This window comes from Nanorana parkeri, unplaced genomic scaffold (assembly GCF_000935625.1).
Source record: "Nanorana parkeri isolate BGI_ZX_2015 unplaced genomic scaffold, ASM93562v1 scaffold67, whole genome shotgun sequence".
In the NCBI taxonomy this organism is placed as follows: Eukaryota; Metazoa; Chordata; class Amphibia; order Anura; family Dicroglossidae; genus Nanorana; species Nanorana parkeri.
In genome coordinates this window covers 2,465,454-2,479,917 of record NW_017306335.1, presented here as the reverse complement: position 1 = coordinate 2,479,917, position 14,464 = coordinate 2,465,454, and the positions used below count along the sequence as shown (strand labels likewise).

Here is a 14,464-nt window from a genome sequence, read left to right as displayed (position 1 = left end):
TCCCGCCAAAATAAATGCAAAAGTCTGTTCCAACATAAATCATAATACAAGTGTGGGGGAAAAAGAATCTCTCACTTATAATTAGACCAGAGACAGACACTTATCTATGCCGTTAACCATACTCACTGCATTTATAGAGTTTGTTAATTTTTTGGACATCCAGATCACTCAATCCATATCTTTGTCCAACAGGTACATTCGGATCAGGAGTAGGTACGATGGTGGGCTCACTGTCATTCGTGGTGTACGCGTACCTTAAAAGGAGAGTTTAAAAAAAAAATTCTATAGTGCCAATATACTATGCAATACATAAGTGCATGGTAAATTTGATCACTCCCATCTGTCAATGCTTCTGAAGAAACTTACAGGAAATATATATATATTGTGATTTATTATGTTTAAACCCCCTCTTTACATTGTACTATTGTATAGGCAATTAGGTCACAGATTCAGCCAAAAGGCAATGCTTTAGATTTTCCCCAGATGTTTTCCCAGGGACTGCTTGACCGCTCTTTTGCAAAGTAATGTGTACAGGCCACAAAAGCACAAGCAACTCCTCCTGCTAGAAAGGCAGTTTGAAGTGTATTTGGAGCAAGATAGCATAGGATGAATGTTTAGACATTGGGGTCAATTCACAAAGCTTTTTTTCCAGATACCGCTCGTTATTTTAACGATTTTGCACGATATTGAAGCTAGTTCAATTCACCAAACGATTTAACGCTTTGAAAAATCATCAAATAACGTCTCACTACACGGAACCGATATTTTAAGGTGTGGATCGTTATTAAACGTTTCGATCGTTGTTTTAACAAGTCAAATCGTTAAATATGTACAGAAGTGCAATTCACAAAGATTTTTTTGCCAGATATCGATCGTTAAGCAATCGTTACATAAGCACCACCCTCAGGGTGTCGTTATGACATTTCCCTGGCGGTATTTCTTTGTTAGAGGAAGCTTTTGGCGACAAAAATTCAGTTCTTCAGTTTTGTAGTGAAAGTGTTTGGTAGTTTGGGGCAAGATGGAACCATTTGGGTGTGCTCTATTTGAACTTAAAACTATCCAGAGCCGAAGAAGAACACATCAGTATGTTGTTCTGATTTATAAACGTGTATTCCGTTCTCGCACTATTTTGGATTACTTTTCTGAAACCCAGGTGATAGCTAAATTCCGTTTAACATCTCCCATGATTCATTTCTCTGTAAGAAGCACTGTTCTCCTCCCCTTCTGCTCCCAGAATGCATCTCTCAAACGTTATTTTACGATCATAGACGTTATTATTACGTTTAAAACATTAGCATAACGATTGGATAACGAGTCAGTAGAAAACCATAACGACCATGTTGAATAACGATTATAGCTTTCGTGAATACCATGTTTGCTAACGTTAAATAAGGGGCGGTAATTTAACAACTGAAGGAAACTAATAACGTTTCTCTTTGTGAATTGACCCTATTATGTTTTCTTGATATTGACAAGCTGCTCAAGTTGTCTATTGTCAGAAATAGAAATTATGCTTTCCTAAAGGCAACAAAAAAAAAAAATGTTGCCTCTCAAATTTAACAAGCTGAATTTAATTTGTATCAGCCTTTTTGTAGTCCCAGTACAGCACACTGGGGAAGTTGATGCAGCACAAGGAACCTGTTACTTGTGATAAAGTGCTTATGGGCTGACAAGGGACAGGAGAGCAGTGACAGATAGGTGAGGCAATCAGTCTGCTGCTTCTTCTTCACTGTCCACAGCTGGATCTAGTGCTAGGTATTTTTTTTTATTGATATGGCAATTAATTTTACCCCTTGTCAAAAACTACTGTGATGATGCGCAAGGTGGAGATAGGACAACAGCCGTGTTATGAGCAGGGTAGGAAGCATGGTTTCCTGTTGACTAACAGCTGTTGCATTAGTTTTGTGACAAGTAAATGTTAACTCACCTGTCATAGTGCATAACGGAGTTGTAGTCATATGGCAAGCCCAAGGTATTTCCTTCTAACTTGTGAAAGCTGTTAAGATATTCTGTAGAGGAACAAAAAAAAAAAGAATTTTTATCTTAGTGCTAGATTACACGAAGGAAGATGACAGTGTTTATTAAGGTGTTCAGTACCTGGAATGATGAACTCATCCCTGATGATAATATAGCTATCTTTGTCACTTCGGGTAATTTCATGGTAAAATCCCAGAGCATGTTGTAGCTCGTGTTGTATAATGCCACGCTTCATACAGCCGGATGAGTACAGTTGAAGTATTTGAGCACCCCCAGTTCGTCCAACGAAAGAAAAACAACTAGAGGAATAGAAGCATAAAATCAACACACTATGAAGGAAGTAGAAATAATGTGCTTTTGTACAAGCATGGTAGATCTGCACCCTTTGTGGTCTCCTTAAATTGGGAGCCGATGTTTATTGCCAAATCGGCAACAGTACTTTATTCTTATTGTAATCTCAATGCTAGTTTCATGGCTGTCATGGCTATCCTCCAATTAGATTAGCCGCACGACGACCACCCGAACCCGACAACCACCCGAACCGGAAGAAAACTCTCCGGAAAATGACATTCTGCCCGAATGTCAACAAAAGGGGCGGAGCGAGCCGTGACGTCATGGCTCGCTCCGCCCATTTCACATTCTCAGCCGTCAGATACTACATAGCATTCGGGAACTCCCGAGTGCTATTCGTGAGTTCCCGAATGCTATTCGGGTCTTTGAGCCGAGGTGTCATAATACTTTTCATATGACACCTCGGCTCACAGACCCGAATTTCCGAATGCTATGTAGTATTTGACGGCTGAGAATGTCAAATGGGCGGAGCAAGCCGTGACGCCATGGCTCGCTCCGCCCATCTGTTGACATTCGGGCTGAATGTCATTTTGCGGCGAGTTTTCGCCGGGTTCGGGTGGTCGTCGTGAGTCTTTGTTTTTTTTCAATTAAAGGATTTTATCTAAAAGTCTGGACTTTTTACTAACTATTTGATTTAACCCTTTAGTGAATGGGTAGGGGTACAAGTACCCCTTACTCATTCACAAGGGGGGAGGGCGGCATCTGGGTACCCCCTTATTTAAAGGGGTACCCCAATCAAATAAGCCCCCTTGCCCGCAGACCCCTACAACCACCGGGTCAGGATTGTGAGGAAGAGGCCCTTGTCCCCATCGGCACGGGGACACCCTCCCAATGCACGTGGCCTGGTAAGGTGCAGGGAGGGGGGGGGAGGGAGAACAGTTTCTACTTCCTATGGTTTCCGAGTCCTTTGTGTTTTCTCCTATGCCAGTTAAATCTTGTAGCACCCATCGGTGAAGATACCTACCCTCCTGAAGATGTAATGTTGAGGTAGCTGCTCTCTGTGGTACGACTGACGAACCGCGCACAGGTCAGCGCTTCATATTCTTGCATGGCATTGCGGATTAGGGCCAAGTCGCTGTTCGCTAAATGAAACAGAAATATGCAAAATTATATTTAAAAAAAACAAAAACCTTTTGTTCCATCAAAAAAAGCAACTACTTAAATTGTCACTAAAATAATTAGACCAAATTAATTCCATTACCTAATGAGAAGTTGTACAATAACCTCATATACAAAGAAGTATTTCAGAATTTGATTTCATATTGAAAACCACAGAACCATATCAAGTACTAGATTATGTATTTATATTTCTGTCAATTTACCTTCCATACAGGTCTTGACGTATTATACATCCACTGGTATATTGCTTAAACAGTCCTAAAATCACCCAGGACACAGAATTGCCATACTGATGCATTTTTTGACAAACTGCTTTCTCAGACAAATACTTTAATAACTTCTATGTTACTCGAACAGCATTCTATTTTTCTGGCTCTGAAGTATCAGTCTACCTCAATCAAATAAGCTGGACTAAGCAATATCTGTTCTGGCGACCTAGGATGGTAAAGGCTGATTTTGGAAGAATAGTTACAGCATTTTTCCAGGCCCATCCACCACCAGTATGGCATCTAAGGCCACCTGGGGAGAGGAATGCCCGCCTATAATATACAAAAAGGCTAAAACAGTTATACGTAAATACATTTTTAATTGGATTACTTTTGACCTTTTTGGTTTGAGCTGTTGAGTTCTGTAAACAATAGGGTTTTTCAGAAAAGCCGAACCAAACATGTGAAAATACGATTACAGCTCCATCTGGTGGCTCAGAAGGAACAAATATTAAAATTTGCTACATTTATTTTATAGTTACTGGACACAGTTCTGACCATATGAAAGAAAAAACATACAAATCTACTATAAGAGAACTAATTGTTCAATCTATGCCACACATGCGCACTTATGTAACTTACCAGGCTATTCACAAAAGGGTGAAGAGAGAAGGCAAGAGAGAAGGCAAGAGAAGTGAATAATCTAGGCCAAAATAGCCAATTTGGAAAAATTCAACAATTCAGCTCACTTTCCAGTTCAGCTATACAACATAGCTGAACTGGAAAGTTCTAGGACAACCCTAGATTGTTGAAAGCTCCTGCCTTTTCCAAACTCTTCCCGCTTTTGTGAATAGCCCTGTTAATGTTATATCAGTTTGCTTTTAGACACTTGCCTCTGATTGATTCCACTCAAGCAGAGCCTTGCAATAAGTGGGGCAGGAGTCACTGCCACCAACCCATGCATGTGAAGGTCTTGCCCCTCTCTTATTGTAATGCTCTGCTTCAGAAAAGGGTCTCTGTTATATCTATTTTGTACTTTTAAAATTGTTTAGCCCTGACCGTAAAATTTACATTTCCAGCAAGAAAAAAAAAACACATAATACAAGTACTTACAATAGCCTGCATTATTAAGGATAAACGGCACACGAACAGTGCCATCTGAAGCTATGGGCCAGAGACAGGACGTGCAGCTGGTAGCTACTCGCGAGATCCTTTTCAAGAGGATGTCACCTTGAGTCACCCTGTTGACTTCACTGCTATAATCTGGGAAGACAAACAGTATTTTTTTTATTTAATTGCAGGCCTTTGAATAGTAAAACTGTAGTGTTTTCAGCACTCACCCGACCATTTATGTAGATTACACAGTTTACATGCTTACTGTACCATATCGCCATTTTTTTTACAAGTGCTCATTGTGATGGATGTCACCAACACACGACTATATGCAGCTCCGAACCTATCAAGGAACGTGGCGGTGCCACTCCCAACCTCACCCTGCACAGAGATTTCCCAGCTTGCAAAAATCTCAGGCCAGCAGACAGAGCGATCATCACTAGGGTTGGTTAACTCCAGTTTTACACACAAAACAGTAGCTGCCACCACATGTTTTAACGGAAACACGCACCGTAAGACAAAACAAGAGAGGGGCGCCTTTTCCTAGTGCAGATCAGTTTTTATTTTTCAATTAAAATGAGGATGGGTAAGTAAATGGATACTATCAAAAGTGGAAATTCACAAGCATTAAGAACAGTGTGGAGACCGAACCAGAATAGTAGCAGTAACAGTCTGGCAGGTGCGTCCTATGTGCAGATCGGTGTGCAAGAGTGTCGACGCGTTTCCGGGGCACGCCCCCTTCGTCAGGACATAGGACGCATGAAAAATAAAAACTGATCTGCACTAGGAAAAGGCGCCCCTCTCTTGTTTTGTCTTACAGTGTCTTCAGTCTCCCTGACTGCATTGGGGCTGCCTCCTGCATAGATGCCAATACATTAACTCTGTTTAAGAGACTATATATGACAACCTCTGGCGCTTCTTGATATATTACTTCTGTTGGAAACACGCACCGTTCTCAGCAAATGCTGTGAGAATTCAAAAATTTAAACAAAGCCTATAATACAGCTGACCTCTCAGACAGGAATATGACGGATCTCACTATACAGTAACATTCTCCACAGAGACAAGGATACTTTAAGTTCTTATTTAGAGTGGAGATATAAGCTTAACAATTTTTAAGTTTGATCTTTAATAAAAGAAAAACAGTGCAGGAAAAATATACAGAAAAAGATATTAACAAAGAGAGACAGAGATAACAATAAATAAAAGGGAATAAAAAGCGAGTACTTAACAAATCCAGAGTTTACTAAGCTCTAGCACAGTCCAGTTCAGTGCTACACAAGATGGATCTGAAGGGCTCTTTCTCCAAGTATTTCCCCAGAGAAATACTTTGACCCGACAAAAATACGTGGTTTTTATTCAGTCAGACCAGAGGGAGAAAAGCCATAAGGCTGACCATAGATTGGCAGAGATCTCCCTAAATGCGATGGATGGGGAGACACCTGCACATTTTTTCAAATACAAATTATGTAAGATCTATATAATGAACTGATCAAAAACATAAAGAAAATTTTACCTTTGTTGACCTGAAGAATGAGCGCGTAAACAACAGATCGGTCCAACTCCCTTTCTGAAAGAGGAAACATTAAGCATTAAAAAAAAGCTTTCTAAACTTTAATAATATTACGCAAGTCACAACTATAGTTTTGGTTCGAGTTCTTTGGTCTGTGCTACACCACTGTACTCCATTCCCCCCAACAACAGCATCAGAAAGTTTTTCAATGTCCATGATCTTACAGGCTAGCACATGTTTATCTGATACCCATCATTTATACCAGAATAAGAAGGAATCTCCCCACACAGGGCAGCAACGGAAAGCTAACAGAGGTTCTAACCCCCTTCAACCTATACACACTGAAATTAGCCAAAAAGATTAAATCCAGAAAAGCAGCTAGATACACAGAGGAAATAGCTCTAAGGCATCTGTTTTACCTGGAAAGACAGATTTGTATTTCTGTCTTTCCAGCCCTGAAATATATACAGCTCTAGCACATAGCACAGCCCTGTGTGGCAGGGGAGGAGAAAGTGGTGTCACAAGTGGGGTGCTGGGGGGTGCGGCCCACATCGAGGTGACACCATTGCAGGGGTGACACCAAAATGACTGACAGTCATTTTGGTGTGCCCCCCCTCTAAACAGTCGGGCACTCGGTCATGGACCGAGAGCCTGACAGTGTCAGGAGAGAGGAGGAGACCCGGTGGCATACCTCATCCCACTGGGTGAACGTCCCCTCCCATCTCTGCCAGTGTCTATCACCAAGATGGCAGGAGTCAATCTGATTGCCGCTCATACACGATGATTTCATCGCCCACATGCACAAGGTGACGTCACGCGCAATGATGACATGGCAGGGTGACACCCTGCCTCGGGATGCCCCTGGGAGGAGACCTGATCTATCTTAGCTAAAGTCTAGTAACACTCACAGGTCTGGTCCCATCCCCACCATGAGATTGAACATTGAAAGAAGAAACAACAGAGAAACAGGAGACTGATGAGCTCATCTGTTACTCTGCTCTCTCCTCTTATCAGCATGTTGCTTGATAACACAATGGATTGGCTCCTTGTGCTACTTCTCCCTCTCCCAGTCTGAGCTGCACTGTTCATGCAAGGTTTTAATGAATACAGAGCTGAAATAATGTGTCTTTTATATCTGCCTGGAGTTTAGCTTTACTAATAGAACTGAATCTATTTCATTCCTCCCTACACTGTGCACATTTTGTAGACAATGTTGCACTTCCTGTAGACAAAGCTACAATGTTGCAGTCTGATCACTGGAGGAGACTGAGGAAATGCTTCCTCTTGCCTGCAGCAGACTGATGGAAAAGTCCCTGACCTGGGTTCAAGGATTGCTTTACAATAATAAAAGGTGGAGCCTTTTTTTTAAAAAGATACCGTTTTTGTATAGAGTTATCAGAAAAGATGGCATGGCGATCGTGCAGGAAATTGCGCACAACCGCTGATCACTCTTGCTGTGCCATTCATTTCTAATGGTACTCCAATAATGGCTGGCAAATCATGCGGTTTTCCACCGCAATTCCGCATGTGCAATCGAGAACAATCTCAGCAGAAAAAACGCAAGGTGCGCACCACTGAAAAAGGTACATCTACCCTTTTTCAGCGATTGCTGCGCGGATATAACCCCATTTAAATCAATAGGGCCAGGCGGCAAACGCTGTGTGTCCCTGGATTGCCAAGTGTGCAAAAAAAAAACAAAAAACCACACACACACACACACACACAGAAAAACCACACTTACGTGTAGGTGGGGGCGATGGATTAATAATGGGATTCATCTATAAAATAAAAACAGCAAAAAAAATTACATTTAACTTTTACTTTCCAGAAGAAGGCTGCAGCTAGCCACAGGCTATTAGTAGGGATGCACCCAACCATTTTTTCCCAGAGTACAAGTACCAATACGTTTCCTCAAGTACTCGCTGATACCAATTACCAAATGTACTTTTTTTTGTGTCATGTAACAGTTTCTCCAAAACAATACAGACTAATTATTTTAGGAAAGTGGTGGAGCACCAGGGCCCGGTCAGAGCTAGTTCTGCCACTGGCTCCAAGCTGTAGAGGGACTACAAATCCCAGCATTACATTAAACAGCAATGCAGAATAATACCAGCAATAGATGACTACAATCCCAGTAATGCATTATACAGCAATGCAGAATAACACCAGCTATAGAGGACTACAATCCCAGTAATGCATTATACAGCAATGCATAATAATACCAGCTATAGAGGACTACAATCCCAGTAATGCATTATACAGCAATGCAGAATACCACCAGCTATAGAGAACTACAAATTAGAGCTGCAGCTATCCCAGTAATGCATTATACAACAATGCAAAAAAATATGAAGCTACATACTCTGTGTTGCTCCAGAGTGGCAGCCTCATGTCTCTAGGGTCTCAGGGGGCTGTGCAGAGTCTCAGGAGGGCTGTGTGGGGTCTCAGGGGGAGTCCAGATGGTCTCGCACGCGGGTGCGGGTGGCGTGGTATCAGGAAGGAAGAGATGTGCCGAGGTCCCCAGCAAGTAAGAGACCTCAGGCAGCTGCCTCATTTAAAAAATGTTAATCCAGTAATGGCACTTCCCAGAACTCACCTCAGGCGATCTGAGTCCACACCTCCTAATTATTGAGTTTAACAAGCATTAACAATATTTCTATTGTGATGGAGTGTGTTTAGAAAGGACTCCGATGTAAATGGTTAAGAAATATTTATTTCGATTTTTGTTAGATATATAAAAAGTTATTATTTTCCATGCATATCAATAAAAAATTAATCTTGACTTCCCTTGTAGTGATACTCCTGTGTTTCTCAGAATATCATGCCTCTAAGTCTCAGACAAATGCTGATATGTATATTTGCAAACCACATTACATACATTTCTTTGTACATTCATATATAGATATTCATATTTGATACAGTTCTATTGCAGGTATATTACTAATTGATGAGTCCCCTACGCGTTACGCTCACACAGGCTTCTTATCGGGGCACTTTCATAAGTACGAGTATTCGTGAAAATGGGCAGTATCAGCACCGATACTGATACGGTATCAGTGCATCCCTAGTCACAAGCCAATTCTATGATCTTCTTGAGATAAGTGCACAAGCCTACCCTAATGGGTATAAACTGAATACACGGTTAAAGTGTATGTCCAAGCAAAACTTTTTGTGCATGGTTTTGGATAGAGCGGAGAAGGGTTGCCTCCACATCAGCTTCTTACGCTTATCCGGGGCACCTTTGGATAGATTTTCCCTCACTTTATGTTCTACTAACAATGATTTATCAGACAAGAAAGTGAAAGAAATGCTCCAACAGCAACTCGGACAAAAATAAAATGATTTTCTTAGTTAAAAATATTAGAGTAGGGAGAAGCCTTGAGTCCATGTCAAATTTTGTATGTCTGTTTGTGTCCCTGTTGTAGATGTTTCTTTACTTGCTGTCTGGTTATGTCAGCAGGTCAGAAGTGATTATAAATTTCTCTAACAAGACCCCACATGCAGAAACAAAAACAAAAAAGGAGCTCAAATTCTTCCCAAATATACAAAACCTAAAAAAAAAAGACATTTAAAAAATGGCTTTTGGCTCCTACTCAGATTCCCCCAGGTTGAGTATTCTTATAGAAAAGAAGGAATCTTACATATCCTCTTATATAATCAGCATATTACTTTATGATGCTATTGTTAATTCTTACCTTTAGAGGGGCACATGCTATGAAGCCCGCACAGCAGGCCAAGAGGCAGAGAGCAATTCTCCCATTCATGGTACTGGAGGGTCTCAGGTATGAAGCTTCTGTGATGTAACTTGTCCCAGTCTCTGGGCTTTTTGTAGGGAATCCTAATAGTGTTCAGCCAATCAGCAACCGCAAAAGTGTGAATAGGGCAGTTCCTTCAGGGCTCAGTTATATAGGTTTTTGAGTTATATAAGTTTCTGTGGTGAGCTCTGTGAGGTCTATGGTGGGCAAAGCACCCTACGGATCCTGCAAAGCCCCCCACAGATCCTGCAAAGCAACCCACAGATCCTGCACAGACCCCCTGAGACCCTGAAGGATCTCAGGGGGACTGTGCAGGATCTGTGGGGGGCTTTGCAGGCTGCAGAGCCCCCTACAGACCCTTCAAAGCCCCCCACAGATCCTGCAGAGACCCCCCTGAGACTCTGCAGTCTGCCGGATCTTAGGGGGGCTGTGCAGGATCTGTGGTGGGCTTTGCAGGCTGCAGAGCCCCCTACGGATCTTGCAAAGCCCCCCACAGATCCTGAAAAGCCCCCCAAAGATCCTGCAAAGACCCCCTGAGACCCTGCAGTCTGCCGGATCTCAGGGGGGCTGTGCAGGATCTGTGGTGTGCTTTGCAGGCTGCAATTGCAGGCTGGTGTGCTTTGCAGTCTGAAAATCGTACGATCGACCGAAGTTTTCTAACCTGCTGTTTAGTCCAAAGTCGATCGATTGTACAGTATTTGCAGTTGTACACTGCCCATCAACCTTACGAATATCGGACGGAAACGCGCTTGCATACAAAAATCGACTGATATCCGTAAGGTGTATGGGCACCTTTATCCGCTCAAAATAGAAAACCAAGATGGCACATAGTGTAAAACTGCTAGATGATAGTTTATTCATAAAAATCAGAACACTTACATTTAAAAGGGTTTTTCAGCGCTGTAAAAACATAAAATCGGCTTGTATGAGCGCAGCTCTGTCTCCTCCACTCCATGCACTAGTGTCAGCGTGTAGCTAATTGTCACAAAGTATATGCACTTAGAGGTTTATAGAAATGATCGGGGATAGCGCAGTGTCTTTTGTTTAATATATTGTGGGAGAAGTTTACATAACTTCTCTTTATCTCTGCAGCTGTCAATAGGGTGTTATTGAGGAGTTTCGGGAGAGCACTATAGCGCGGATAATCATTTGTTTTAAAAGGAGCCTACGGCTCCTCTGACGTCAGTACACTGACCCACAACCCGAAAGTCTGGGAAAACCTGTATATCTTCCTGGTTGCCGTGGGGGAGGAGTGGCTGCAGTTAAGTGTGGGGGACGGGAATGTTGGGAAAGTGCTGGGTGTTTTTTGGCTTGATGTAGAGAATGCAAAAAAAGGTCAAAAGTTAATGCGTGACATGATGCACTGGACCTGAGCAATGTGAATGGGCCCTAGTATCCACCAAAGCTTTATTATTATTATTATTATTAGATGGAGAGGAGAAGAGTTAGAACCCCTGCAGTATTTTGCTACCTAAAGCAGACCTTTAATTTACACACTTATTTTTCCTAATATGAATTTCCCCCCTCCTTTCACAAAAACACATACATCAAAATATTTAAAAATCCCTTGTGTTCATACAAGCGGCCCCCACTTCTGCGTTTTTAGACTAAGTGAGCCCCCAAGCTCCTGCAGCCTATTGGGATATTCACATCATGCATTCCAGAAGGCTTTGGGTCAGTTAATCAAAAATGTGCATGAGCCATGACATAGGAACTGTTGCGCTGCAGCTGAGCAATGGATCACTACTGGATGATGCTGGATTTGCTGGGTGAGAGTATGTTTATTGTGCATAACCCAGCAAACCGGTTATAAGGGGATTAAAAAGAAAAATGGGAGGAGAGAGTGAAGTTTCTCTTTAAGATGACTGCCCAAACCATTGGAGATAGATCCAGGTGCGTGATCTGTGTGCCCCTCCACATTGTCAGGTCCGAAACCACAAGTTATTCTGGACAAAACCAAAACAAAATCCTTCATTACAATGCATTTACAATGAAAGGCGGGTACACAAAAAAAAACACTCATCTGGATGGACGATGTGCTTCAACCACTTATGTCTTTATCAAATCCATTGTGATCAAGGTAAGGGTCTCAGTAACTCACTTGTATCGCCTCCTCCCATTTAAACCAATCAGTTGTAAACATATGCAAACATAGTGTCAGTTACACAGTAATTAAACAGAAGGCCAGGAGGGGGAAAAACCAATGTATTCCTAATTAACCCTTAAAAACTGCTACAAAATCTGCTTGCTAAAACACACGAGCAAATAAAATGCAATCTAAAAACACACTGTTTAACAAAACAAACAATATTTTGTATTAACCCCCCCCCCCATCTCCATTTTACAACTGTTTATTGAATGGAGGTGGTCAGGAAATTTTTGGCTGAACAGCACTGCTTATCCAATCATATCAAGGCACTGTTTGGGTATTCGGCAGCCGATGTTCCAGACTACAGTAGCCAGAAACGGGGATTCCTCTATACATGTTTAACATGGATGGAGGAATTGATGGATTTCTTTTTTTCAGGCCTTGGAACTAAACAAGGGAGATTCAAAGCATGTATGGCCAACTTTAGCTGCTTAGACAGCGTCTAGCTACTCCCTCCTGCACAACATAATTGTGTGTGATAAGGTAATCAACAATCTTTGCTCATAGTGAAGGTTTTGAAAATGTATTTAGAAGAGAAGAGATGCAAAGAAAAACACTGCGGTGGAGTTGTTAGCACTTCTACCTTGCAGCATCGGGGTCTCTGGTTCAAATCCCAGTCAGGACACTTCAAGCAGTTTTCATGTACTCCCTCCATGGGTTTCCTCCCACACTCCAAAGATATACTTACTGGAAGGTCAATTGGCTCCTGTATGTATGTGAAACATAGATCTTAGATTTTGAGCTCGGGGACTGAAGTGAATGTAAAGCACTGTGTACATTGTTAGTGCTATATAAATACCTGTAATAAAGAAAAAGTAACAACTAGAAAGCAGTGTTATTGGTGAAAACTGGAATTCCAAGACTGGCATATCCAAGGATCTGACCAACAAGAGACGTTTAAGCTCTAACCCAGTTGGGGGAAGTTGGCATGTAGGACTCTACCAAACATATTAAAGCATTCACTTAAGTAGACTCACAGGCAGGACACCAATAAATACAGGAGACATTCATTTCTGTTATCTCAGAACACCTTATCTGTTTGACTGACCTCCAGACTCCGAGATACTTCAATGTACAACAGGGAGATTAACTGTCTCCATGTTACCCATCAGGACATTCAAATAATACCAATGACAGCCATTTGTTTTACAACATAATTCTGCAAACTAAAAGGAGAACTATGAGGTGAGTGCTTTTCACTCACCTCATAGTTCTAGCCGACCTGTGGCAATGAGACTGTCACAGGTCGGTTCAGTAGATCGAGAAGTGAGCGAACACATACCGGCGTTCGCTCACCTCTCGATCCTGTCACAGCTCTCTGCCGTGACAGGGGAGGGGCTGGATTCCCCCCTCCCCGCTCCCATCCGCCAGTGCTGACTGGCGGATCGGATGGGGGAGGGGGGCAGGTACAGCTGCCTCTGCCTCTAGATAGGCAGAGCCAGCTGTCAGTCACGCAGCTGGGCGGATCCAGACATAATTGTCAGGATCCGCTTCAGCTGCGGCATCTCAGTATACCGTGCTCGCGGTATACTGTGGCGTCTCAGTATACCGTGAGCTGTAGCTCGCGGTATACTGAGCTTAGGGTGACGGGAGGACGCTAGTTTGTGTCCTCCCGTTACCCTAAGGAGAACTATGGGGAAAAGCCTTAACCTTAACCTTAATCTAGCAAGTGAACCTGTTACCGAATTAAGAACCTAACATTAGCATATAAGCACTTAGTAATGTCATTTAAAAGAGAAATATGGGGTAAGTGTTTTTCACCATAGTTCTCTTAAGGGTCACGGGAGGACATATACTGAGACCGCCGCAGTCGGGGCGGATCCCGACATTACTGTCGAGATTCACACAGCTGCGTGAGTGACAGCTGGCTCTGCCTATCTAGATGTCCCTATGATTGCGAGAGGCACATCTACACTACATCCTACATGCTTGCCTACATGACCTTTGTATACTCAATAAAGAGCCAGTACATTTACCTTTGTACAGAAGCTGAGATTGAATGAAGGGAATTTATCAAAACTGGAGCAGCCAAAATCTGGAGCAGCTGTGCAAGGCAACCAATCAGCATCCACCTCTCATTTTCAAAGCTTAACGGAACAAACTGAAGAGAGACGCTGATTGGTTACTGCTCCAGATTTTGTCTGCTCCAGTTTTGATAAATTCCCCCGATGTATTCCCCCTTGTATTTTGTATGCTCTATGTTATCAGCCAGTTATTGCCTGTTATTGTTTCAGATCAACAGACATTAACCACTTCAGCCCCACAGGTTTAATATCCCCCC

General features: G+C 42.3%; 1 protein-coding gene across 1 annotated transcript in view; it reads right to left on the bottom strand.

The window, feature by feature from the left end:
* LOC108804612 (astacin-like metalloendopeptidase) overlaps positions 1–14,464 on the bottom strand; it is a 47,117-nt gene that overhangs the window by 3,960 nt on the left and 28,693 nt on the right. The window contains exons 2-7 of the mRNA XM_018576438.1: positions 6,283–6,336; positions 4,767–4,916; positions 3,293–3,410; positions 2,098–2,276; positions 1,928–2,009; positions 127–254 (exon numbers count right to left, since the gene is read on the bottom strand). Of these exons, the coding sequence (XP_018431940.1) occupies positions 127–254; positions 1,928–2,009; positions 2,098–2,276; positions 3,293–3,410; positions 4,767–4,916; positions 6,283–6,336 (711 nt within the window). The remainder of the gene's footprint in view (positions 1–126; positions 255–1,927; positions 2,010–2,097; positions 2,277–3,292; positions 3,411–4,766; positions 4,917–6,282; positions 6,337–14,464) is intronic.